Consider the following 11,179-nt stretch of genomic DNA (forward strand, 5'->3'; position numbering starts at 1 on the left):
TATGCGTATGATGGAATATTATTCAGCCCTAACAAGGAAGGCAATTCTGATGTAGTATGCAACATGGACGACCCCTGAGGATAATGGTATGCTAAGTGAAATAAGCCAGTCACAAAAAAAGCAAATGCAGCATGGTCCCACTTATATGACATAACTAGAGTAGCGAAATTCGCAGACACAGAAAACAGCATAATGGTGGTTGCTAGGGCTGGGGCTGGGGCGGGTGGGGAGGGATGAGGAATTATTATTTCATGGGTATAAAGCTCCAGGCTTACAAAATGAAAAAGTGCATTTTCATTGAAAATGATAGTGCTTGCGCAACAATGTGAAGACACCTAATACTAACTGAATTGTGCTTTAGAATGAATAAGATAGTAAATTTTATATTACAGGTATTTAACTACAACTTTTAAAATGTTCATCTTTATATGTGTAAAAAACAAACAAACCCTCAAACAAACTCCAGAAAGTCAACTAAAATAGTCTACTTCTAAGAAGAGTTTCAGAAATATACAGGGGTTGGCAAAAGTAGGTTTACAGTTGCTCGTATGGAAAAATACATAATACATGCAAGAACGGACTGTGTTGCATGTACTCGCAACTGTAAACCTACTTTTGCCCACCCCTGTAAACGTACCTCAGTTTCCCTTCTTTGGTCATAAAGTACGTTTCTGAAGTACCCAAGACAACATGTTCAGAATCAAGCTTACCTTCTTCCCCACCAAACTCATTCTTATTTTCTTATTATCTTAAAAGCCAAAAACCCAAGTCATCCACCATACCAGGTGCAACCCATCACAATCTCCTTCAATTTTATCTCCTAAATATCTCTCGAATGGGCTCCCTTTTCTCTGCTTCCACCATTACTGCCCTATTGCTCACCAGCATCAGTTTCTCCCTGGTCTATTCCACCAGACCCCTGTCTCCCTTCTTGCTTCCCCTTCCCAACTTGCCCCCACCATTGCCTCCAGAAGGGACTTAAATACACACCCACATACCACATACACCCCTACAAATCCAATCACATCAACCCTTTCATTAAGATCCTTTCCTTTAAGCTTCTCACTGTTCTTCAAATAAAGGTAACCTATAAGGCCCTGCAGGTTGTGACCCCTTAGAAGGGGGCATCAGCTGCATCTCTTGTCTGCCCCCTGCCTGGTCCCTGCCTGTGGCACTCCAGCCACACTGGCTCTTTTTTTTTTAAGATTTATTTATTTTTAGAGAGAAGGAAGGGAGGGAGAAAGAGAGGGAAAGAAACATCAAAGTGTGGTTGCCTCTTGTGTGCCCCCTACTAGGGACCTGGCCCACAACCCAGGCATGTGCCCTGACTGGGAATCCAACCAGTGACCCCTTGCCTCGCAGGTGGGCACTCAATCCACTGAGCCATACCAGCCAGGCAACATGTATTTTCAAAAGTAATAGAAGTCAATATTTTCAAAAGTGTATTCTGTGTTGTAAACACTAAATCACATGCCAATTGACATCCCTTCTCCACAAAACAGTTAATAGCATTGCTATTTCCTACTGACTTCACTAATTTTAACTGAACTTCTACATTTTTTTCCACTTTGTAGAAATGTATTTATGAGATAAGAATTAGAAATAAACAACAAATGCAATAGAGCTATAAAAATTGCCACAAGGCATTTGCCCCTCTCAAGGGCTTACATTTTTTGAATCAAAAACTACAAAGAAGTTTTAATGCATGAATAACAATGGCATACAGTTTCACTAGCACCAACTGCTGTCATCTGTTGAAATAAGATCCCAAGGAAGTGTCTTTGTGATCTTTAGTTGCAATCAATAGTGTTTTTTAAAAAAACTTTACCGGGTAATTACATAGCAGGCACTATTCCAAATATGCACTGGAGATAAAGAGATGCAAGAAATATGCTCGCAGCCCTTAAGAAACTTGGTTTAGCAGAAGAAACCAACATTGCCCTACTGTGCCATACATAACAGGCCCTGGCACTGGGGCCAAAGGAAAGTCAGCTGTCTATACTGAGTTAGATCAGGGAAGATTTCAGAAAAGACCCTTGAACTCAGTCCTGAAGGGTGAGCAAGAATTCTCCACAGAGGTAGATAAAGAAGGAAATGGCAGTGCCCACGGAAGGAACTGCAGGCTGCTGCAAACACAGGGAGCCACGAAACATCACGGTAGAGTGAGCTCCTGTTCTGCGCCACCGAACACACAACTTGCATACAAGAGGAGCAAGTAAAGTTGGAGAGATAAACAGGAGCCGATTTACAGATCGAACAAGAGTGGTTGGCACCAGGGTAATTTTGTAATCAGTTTACACTTTAGAAAGATTAGTAGTTCAGGATTCTACAACTCCCACGAGAGGGAGGCCTGACCCTGGCTGGGGGTGCTCACTCGCGCTGCCTCTGGATTCACCGACGACTCCTCTTTCCCCCAGCCTTGGTCAACACTGCTACTCCGCCCAGCCCCCCACCCTCGGGGCGCCCCTGTAGTCTGACTTCAGCACCTCCCGGCAACAGACTGGGCACTCGCTGTCACTAGTGGGTGGCCTCATTCAACGTGATCTGAGCATCCTTCCGGAGGCTGACAGACCTAGGCTTCAGCGTTGGGCTCTGCCTCTACTTGTGCGACCACCAGGCTTGCCTCAGTTTCCTTCTCTGGAGTAAAGGAAGTGCCCGCTCCCTAGTCACAGGCAGCTGCTGTACATTAAGTGGCAGACAACGGGGAAGAGACGGCGAGGGGCGGACCCCAGAGCCGGGAGTGACGGGGTCGCGCGCTGCCGGCTCCGCCCCGAGACTCCAGCCGGCGAGCAAGCCGGGTAAGCCAGGCCGTAGGCGGGAGGGCGGGGCGGCTCACCGGTAAAAGGCAGATTCCCCGAGCGGGTTCCAGTTCGCCGTGTAGCAGTCCATGGCTGGTGCAGGGGACTTCTGGGCTGCGTTGAAGGGACACCCGCCTAGCGCGGGCTCCAGGCCGGCACTTCCGCTTCCGCCCGCCTCAGTCACGTGGCGAGGCCCCAGTCAAGCCGATAGCACTGTGGGCAGCTGCACCGGGCCGACGCCGCTTCCCCGCCCACACCCAAGCCTTGTGTCCGCCTGGGTGGCCCCGGCTCTGGCTCCTGCCGGGAATGGGCAGCCGGCCTTGTGTCCTTCCTGTCCCCTCTGGCGTTGAGGGTAGCGCAGGGCGGGCCATGGATGAGCGGAAGTGGGATCTGTGAGCGACGTCGCCCTGGGCGCCCAGGCCCGAGGCGCCGTCGGGGCTACCGCGATGCGTGAATGGAGAACGCTGGGCGCCGGGGTGCGCACCGACGTCTAATCGGGTCGCACAGGCTCGGCGGGGCGGGGGCTGTCCAGCACCGACCAACCTCCCGGGGCATGGGAACATGAAGCCAAGCTCAAAGCTCACTGCAGGCGAGGCGCGCAGTGCGCGAGCGTGCCCTGTCTGCGGGTGAACTGCTTGGAGCCCCGGGATTTGGTAATTGGCGCGAGCGGGCGCGCACGCATGCGCGAGGCGGCGGCGGGCACTTGGCGGGGTGCTGTGTAGCGCTGCGTGGGAAGCGCCCCAGTGCCCCGGTGACCTGCTTGCCCTGCGATCCCCGCCTTTGGTGCCAGATGTGACTGAGGCCTGCGCCACCATGGGTCCCACACTGCCACCGCCACCGTCTGGCCCCTGTAGCCCTGAACAGGCCAGGAGGGACCGACACTGGTCTCATTTATCGTGGGGCCGACCTGCCCTGAGTCCTCACGCTCATGCGGCTTAGTGGCCTCTTCCTGCAGCCCATTGTCAGTGGCGGCATGGTCTTCTGTCCGGAGAACAAAGAGCCACGCCGTCCGCTGCGAAGCGCCATGGTCCACTTTCAGGCCTCAGAAGTCCAACAGCTGCTACACAACAAGTTCGTGGTCATCTTGGGAGACTCAAGTGAGTGCTCCTCTAGGATCACACTTCCCAACCGTGTAACTGCAGCCCTTTTTCTAAGTCTGTATCCTTTGTCTCCATTTCTAACCTGCTCTCTGACCCCTATTTCAGTCCAGTACGTTTTCTCGTCGTATTTCCCCATGCACTTTTCACAGGTGTCCGGACAGATTCAGTCTGTCAGGCTTTTTACCCATTCTTGCTTAGCGTTTTTTTCTCCCTGACATTCCCTATAATTTCCCTTATGGGAGCAGTGGATTGTGTTGTTTGTCTCCCACGTGACTTGGCTGACTTCTGCTAGGTGATCTTGGGTGGCTGTATACTAAGTTGGGGGTGGTTCACAGCTAGAAGGATCAGAGACAGTGCCAAGACTTTTGAACCTCACCTTTCCTCTTGCCTCAAAATCAACACTGCACAGAGGTGGTGTTGGACAGTCCCAGCTCAGGGAAGATGGGGAGCCTGGACTTGGGAGAAGCTGGGTGGGGGTGAAGCCTGCCTTCACCCCACAATCTGTCTCCCTGCAGTCCAGCGAGCTGTGTACAAGGACCTGGTGCTCCTGCTCCAGAAAGACTCACTGCTTACAGCCGCCCAGCTGAAAGCCAAGGTGAGGGAAGCTCGTAGCCATGCCAGTGGTGGGTGGGCACAGACCCTGGCCTGGTAGGGTCTTCCTCCCTGGCATGGTTCTGACCAGCTGGGTTGGGGGGTGGGCAGGGGGAGCTGAGCTTTGAACAGGACCAGCTGGTGGCTGGGGGTCAGCTGGGCGAGCTGCACAACGGGACACAGTACCGGGAGGTCCGCCAGTTCTGCTCGGGCTCTGGCCACCACCTTGTGCGCTTCTACTTCCTCACCCGAGTTTACTCCGAGTACCTCGAGGGCGTCCTGGAGGAGCTGACATATGGGCCTGCCCCGGACCTGGTGATCATCAACTCCTGCCTCTGGGATCTCTCCAGGTTGAGGCGAGGGGAAAGGGAAATACGGGTTGGGGGTGGAGGTGTGGCTCAGAGGCCATCTACCCTGTGCTGTTGCCCACCTTACGTGCTGCCCAATAGGTATGGCCGCTGCTCAATGGAGAGCTACCGAGAGAACCTGGAGCGGGTGTTTGTGCGCATGGACCAGGTGTTGCCAGACTCCTGCCTGCTTGTGTGGAACATGGCGATGCCCCTGGGCGAGCGTGTCACTGGGGGTTTCCTTCTGCCCGAGGCAAGTGACCCAGTGTATCAGGATGGGGGAGGGGACAGTTGATTGGTAAATGGAGGACCCTCTCTCTCCATCCTGCTTCCTTCTGTGGCTCTTAGATGCCACACGTTCTCTCAGCTCCAGCCACTGGCAGCCTCTCTTCGGCGGGATGTGGTTGAAGGGAACTTCTACAGTGCCACGCTGGCTGGGGATCACTGCTTCGATGTCCTAGACCTCCACTTTCATTTTCGGCATGCAGTACGGCACCGTCACCGGGACGGTATCCACTGGGACCAGCATGCCCACCGCCACCTCTCACACTTGCTTCTGACCCATGTAGCTGATGCCTGGGGCGTGGAGCTGCCCAAGCGTGACTATATCCCTGGTGAGCCCTATCAGGACTGGGGAGGGTAGTGATGCAGAGAGGGCCTTCGGAGCACAGGGCTCACAAACGGAACAGGACAGAGGCACTCCAGGGGAGCAGAGGTCCTTTGAAGGACTGCCGTGGACCCTGAGTGCTTCTTCCTCATCCCCTCGGGAGGGTGAGATCACGGGAGCCACACTGCAGCCCAGGTTCTGGTTCTGTCTGGTCTAGCCATGTGGTGACCTCTGTGTACACAAATGAGCTTATACATACATTGAGTACATAAATCAGCATGTCAAAAGGTTCCTCCCATATAGATGAGCAGGGAAGAAAAGGGTGTACTTGTAGCTAGGCATGGAAGTGGGGGGGTGGAAAGACAGGGAGGAAGGGCTGTCCAGGCAGTGTGGCAGAAGCACAGAAGCCCCTCGGCAGGTGCTGTCAGCTTCCCAGTTCCTGTCTGCTCACAGAGTGGGCATTGTGGCTGACCATTTCCATGTCTGCTTCTCCTTTGGATCGTGTCCTCAAAAGGAAAGTTCCTGCCTCCCTTGTTGACAACTCACCCCTTTTGGCCCCAGTGTCTAGCACAGTCGCTGTGTACACAGTACCCACAGGGTAGCGTTGGATGAGTTGGAGACATGAGTCATGTTAGAAGGCTGTTCGTTGTAGCGCTGGAGGGGATGGTAGCACAGACAGGCCAAGAGTGTCAAAGAGGCAGACTTCTGGACCTTGGTAGCTGGGAGTTGGAATATCGGGGGTAAATTTAGACTTTGATTATATAATGGTCCAATTTCCTTGTTTGTTTTAGAAGAGAGAACTGATCCCCAGCAAAGGAGGGATGCTCTAAACTTGTAAGGCCAGATTATGGTGCCTCAGGTCTTCTGAACTCAGTTTGGAGCTACAGAAATAGGGATGTCAGAAGGCGGAGTTGGGTGGGAGGCTGAGCTGGTGAGTTTGGTCAGGGCAGTGCTATTTGAGGTACCGCAGAATGCTGGAGTAGATTTGGAGTTGGCCATGTCTGCGGAGAGATGGAAGCTGAGGGCCTGAGTGTGAACGGTGAAGGAGACCGCAGAACAGTGGCCATGTTTTGGAGCTGGAAGGGAAGAGGGGCTAATGGAGAAAACAAAAGGAAGTGAGAGTAGAGGCACTTCCAGGGAGGACAAGGGTATTGGCCATGTCACGTGACTGTCAGGAAGCAAGGAATTTGTTAAATTTGCCAGGAAGCAGCTACATTTAGTGGGAAAAGTGTCAAAGGATTGGAGCAGGCTTAAAAGAGACTGAGCAGTGGATGAGGGAATGGAAATTGGGTACCATACTCTTTGTGGAAGTTTAAAAGGGGCAGGGGACTACTAGGAGAAGGGAGGGGCAGGATCTTTATATTTTTAGGAGAGAAGACTTAGTAAACTTATTGCTTTGGTCTGCAGGGAATTGCTCAGAGAGGGAAAAACTAAAGATACAGGAGCTGGACAAGCAAAGGGAGAAGTCTCTAGAGCAGGGGTGTCAAACGTATTTCCACCAGGAGCCACATCAGCCTTGTGGTTGCCTTCAAAGGGCCAAATGTAATTCCAACTACTTAACAGTTAAGGACTAGTTACATTTATACAGTCCTAAAATTATTTCAGCCCTTTGAAGGCAACCACGAGACTGATGTGGCCCCCAGTGAAAATGCGATGAACACCCCTGCTAGAGGGGTGAGAGCAAAGGTCAGAGCAAAGGTAGGTTCACTGACTTTTGAGAAAGGCAAGGAGAAGGAACACACCTTGGGCTTGGCCTGAAATGGAAGGGAATGAGGAGCACTGGGTAGAAAGCAGAGGGTGCTGCCACCTACAGGAGGGAGTAGAGGGTTAGAAGTGGGAGGGCTGAGCCCGGAGCAGCCTAGCCTGCCTAATAGAATCATCCCATTCCTAGACCGACGGACTGAGGACTGGCCAGAGCCGGATCATCTGTTCCAGGGGAGCCAGGCGCAGCCCCCAGACTTCGGGGAGCAGCTGGCCTTGCCCCCACCCCTGCCCCCTCCCATGCCTTTTATCTACCCCCTTCCTCAGCCCTCCCTGCCTTCCCTGTTTCCATCCCTGCCCCAGGATGCCCCCTCTTTCCCATGCCAGCCCCTCCCACCCCATGAGTTCTTCGATTGTAATACGACGGAAGACTTCTCAGTGCCACCCCACTTAGGTAGGTGCCTCTGCAGCCTCGTGTTACACCTTTCCCAGCTTTCCCCCGAACCTCCCCCAGCCTAGCCTCCTGTGCCCAGGGAGGCTGAGAACAGCTGGACCACCCTTATGCCCCCATTCAGGACTGGGTTCAGTCACAGCTGAGTGAAACAGCATCCGTAGACTTATTAATCAGCTCATTGTCACAGTTCCACAGGTAGGGAAGTAGTATTGCCATTTTGCAGATGGGAAAACTGAAGCCCAAAGAAACCCTGAGGACCAGAGTGGCAGAAAGGTAGAGCTGGGCTGACCCTGGCTGGAAGCACACTCTGATAAATGACTGGTTCTTTTGTAGGATGTGGCCCTGTAGTGAACTTTGTGCCTGGCCCCCTGCCACCTCCAGTCCCTGGGCCCGTCCTCCATGGTCAGCACCGGGGCCCAGTGGTCCACCGTGGGATGCCACGCTGTGTTCCCAACAGCCCCTACGAAGTGCCGAGGATGGGGGGACCCTGCAGGCAGCGGCTCAGACATTCAGAAAGACTGATCCATACATACAAACTGGACAGACGGCCTCCTGCCCACTCGGGGACATGGCCTGGTTAGACTGGATCTTGGGCTGGGGCTGGATGTGCTAATGGCCCTGCAGGGCCTGCTTGCCACCCCAGGTACGGGGCCTGGGTGTCTGCTGCACTTGGCACTGTCCTTTTCCATTGCTGTGACCAATAAAGGCGTGGAAGAAGAGAGCGGCATCTTCCTGTGTGAAGGAGCGGGTCTCCCAGACCACGGCCTTAAGGGTTGGAGAGACCCTTAAGGGCTCTCTCCAGCTTCTGACCTTCCTCCTCACACTGGTTAGAAACCACTGTATACGTCCTTCCTGCTGCTTCACGTTCTCATTCTCACCAGAACACAAATGTGCTTAATAAAGATCCTGGAGGGGCTCCCCCTGGTCAGTGGCTCTCTGGGATTGGAAAATAGCAAAGGCTGAGTTGAAATTGTCAACATTTTACATGGAATTTTTGGATCTGACTGGTCCTCGCCTATATCAATCTGACTGGTCCTCGCCTATATCAGTCTCACGTATTTGTGTGTACATTCAGCATTCATCTCTTCCTGGAAATAGACACATAGCTTACCTTGCACAGTTCTTGGCATACGGTGGACACTCAATAGGTGGTTAGAACTAATCAAGAAGCTCCCAAACCCAAGTGGGAGACTGGTTAGAAAAGTCATGATTTAATAAATATAATGTGCACTGAGAGCAAAATGAACATAGACCAGCTATGGGGTGGGGTGGGGGTTGGCGCAGTAGAGGAACAAAGGGAGAATTCCGGGGTCGCGGGTAAGGAGACTGTGCCAAACTCCATCAGGAAGAAAGTACAGGGTTTCAGCTTCGATGAGAGGCTTGACCCTTGGTTTTGACTACTAAGCATCACGGGTGACGTGTGGGCTAAATGGTGGCATGGGGTGGTGGATGGAGCGTGACAGGCAGGTGAGTGGTGTGGGGCCAGAAGATAAGGAAACAGATCCACTGATAGTATTCAAGTAGAATTGGATGAGAGAGAGGGATGCAGAGTTCTTGTATTAACTTCTCATACTTGTTACTGAAATTATACCTTGGCAAAGGTTACATCTAACACAAACAGAAATAGAAATAGACCACAAAAGTGCTGATTCTTGCTAGCAATTTAAGTGTAAACGAAATAGCATGCATTGGGGCTGCAGAAATGTACACGAGTTAACAAGGTCCTGTAGACAGCAACCACAACAAGGCAGTTGAGCAACGAGAGTGTGCAAAGGCACCAGCACAGTGTCTGAGACACACTTGGTTTTCTTTGGTATGGACAAAAGTGTAATGGAACATACAAAAATGAAAAAGCCTTTGGGAGTTAAGATTTCAAGTAATTTTTTTTGCAAAAATTGATTTTTTATTTTTGTTAATAAAACCCATCTTTGGAGCAGCCCTCTCCAGCTGCATCTAATTTGCCCAATCCCTTTTCCACTCCTGTTTTTCCTCAAAGCCTATGCTCTGTCTGGACGTTTTGCCCCTCTGATTCTGGAGTTTCCCAGTGTCACTGGAGAGAAAATGACACCTGGACTGATTTAGAGAAGAAAGTTATATGAGTTGCTCAACCTCATGGGACCCTCTCTGTTGCTTGCCATCCTACTGTCTAAGAATTCCCTGTCATCTTCCTTATTGAGCCTTTTCTGGGCTTTCCCACTCCCTCCAACCCCCACTCGGATTCTGGAACTCGCTCTGTAAGTGCCTTGAGACTGCAGTGTGCTCCATATCTGCACCACCCTACCTCTGCACTTCTGATTTCCACCCCCTCTTGCCATGTGACTCGCACTGCCCACAGTGAAATTTCACAACCTTTTCTTTAGTGCCCCAACCTAGATTTGAAGTCCATAAGAGTGAAATGATGAAAAATTATTTTCAAGCCTACAGTACAGGACACTTGACTTCTGCACTATAGGTTCTATTCGGTTGTGATTGGAAAACAAGAAACTTACACAGCCACATACAAATCTCCATGCATTTAAATGACTTTCCAGCCTTTGTTTTGAGATGTAAAGAGGATGAAAACCCTGTGTTCCTCCAGTCAGTAGGCACACTATTTGCGGGTTAAGCATGACAGATTTCATTGTCTCAAAGGCCTTTCATAGCTGATACTGTCAAGTCATTCAATAAGACAAACTTAGCCTCCCTGTCATGCATGGAATCTTGGTTTTTAAAGAATGGTCCAGTATCCTTTCCTTTGCCGTACCAAGATATTCCTGAAGGGGAAGAAGGATGCAGGTGATTTCAGATATGACACCAGCCTTTATTTTCCAGGGTGGGAGGGGGTAGAAGGGGAAAAGTATTTTAAGGAAAGAGAATTAGTGGAATTTTTTTCCAAAACAGTTTAACCAAACTGGAAGTTTCTCAATAAAAGCAGTTGTCTTGCCTTCCATTACATTATCCAGTTACCTGCATAGATTAGGTGTTGAGTTCATCTCAGTGTTTAAGCACATACCATGTATGTTTGATGAATGATAATAAAGGTAAACTTACTGATTGCAAGAAAAGGGACCTATACTTTTTTAAAACCCTGCTTTATTCAAGTGTAACTGACAGTAAACTGCACATATATCAAATGTGCAATTCTTTTTTAAATTTTATTTGTTTTAAGAGGGGGAGGGAGGGAGAAAGAGGAAGAGAAATATGATGTGCAAGAGAAACATCGATTGGTTGCCTCTTGAACGCCCCCAACTGGGGACCTAGCCTGCAATCCAGGCATGAGTCCTGACCAGGAATCAACCTGGTGACCTTTTGGTTCGCAGGCTGGTGCTTAGTCCACTGAGCAACACCAGCCAGGACTCCAATGTACAATTTAACATATTTTGACGTGTATACATTTGTGAAACCATCATCACAATCAGTGAAATTTATCCTGCCTCTCTAGAATCTCTCCTTGCCTCCCCTCCCCACAACCTCCTCACATCTCCCTACTCCCATCCCAAGCAGCTATTGACGCTGATCTGCTTTCTGTTGCTACACATCAATTTGCATTTCCTAGAATGTTACATAGATGGAACTATCCAGGAGCTACCCTTTCTCATCTG

At 50.7% G+C, this 11,179-nt stretch overlaps 2 protein-coding genes across 5 annotated transcripts in view; one reads left to right on the plus strand and one right to left on the minus strand.

Moving 5' to 3' along the window:
- VPS16 (VPS16 core subunit of CORVET and HOPS complexes) overlaps positions 1–2,983 on the minus strand; it is a 23,343-nt gene extending 20,360 nt beyond the window's left edge. Inside the window, exon 1 of the mRNA XM_028523779.2 lies at positions 2,837–2,983. Within this exon, the coding sequence (XP_028379580.1) occupies positions 2,837–2,889 (53 nt within the window). The 5' untranslated portion in view covers positions 2,890–2,983. The remainder of the gene's footprint in view (positions 1–2,836) is intronic.
- PCED1A (PC-esterase domain containing 1A) lies at positions 2,686–8,516 on the plus strand. Of its 4 annotated transcripts, none has more exons than XM_036009632.1 (8): positions 2,686–2,798; positions 3,754–3,895; positions 4,414–4,493; positions 4,601–4,839; positions 4,939–5,089; positions 5,204–5,450; positions 7,335–7,598; positions 7,932–8,516. In XM_036009632.1, exons 2-8 carry the CDS (start codon positions 3,772–3,774, stop codon positions 8,177–8,179), a joined length of 1,353 nt encoding a protein of 450 aa, XP_035865525.1. In that variant the 5' UTR covers positions 2,686–2,798; positions 3,754–3,771; the 3' UTR covers positions 8,180–8,516. The 4 variants fall into 4 exon arrangements, with proteins under 4 accessions (XP_035865525.1, XP_028379583.1, XP_035865524.1 ...); XM_036009631.1 differs by lacking the exon at positions 2,686–2,798 and adding an exon at positions 3,028–3,451 and having other exon boundaries at positions 7,932–8,515; XM_028523782.2 differs by lacking the exon at positions 2,686–2,798 and having other exon boundaries at positions 3,012–3,895; positions 7,932–8,515.
- The last annotated feature ends 2,663 nt before the right edge of the window (positions 8,517–11,179 follow it).

This window comes from Phyllostomus discolor, chromosome 9, assembly GCF_004126475.2.
Source record: "Phyllostomus discolor isolate MPI-MPIP mPhyDis1 chromosome 9, mPhyDis1.pri.v3, whole genome shotgun sequence".
Taxonomy (NCBI): domain Eukaryota; kingdom Metazoa; phylum Chordata; class Mammalia; order Chiroptera; family Phyllostomidae; genus Phyllostomus; species Phyllostomus discolor.

Bases quoted from the DNA above. Each gene is read 5' to 3' on its own strand.
- PCED1A (XM_028523782.2), top strand. From the start codon at position 3,727: ATGCGGCTTAGTGGCCTCTTCCTGCAGCCCATTGTCAGTGGCGGCATG. The intron at 3,896-4,413 runs GTGAGTGCTCCT...GTCTCCCTGCAG, and splicing joins GGTCATCTTGGGAGACTCAA to TCCAGCGAGCTGTGTACAAG. The intron at 4,494-4,600 runs GTGAGGGAAGCT...GGGGGTGGGCAG, and splicing joins CCGCCCAGCTGAAAGCCAAG to GGGGAGCTGAGCTTTGAACA.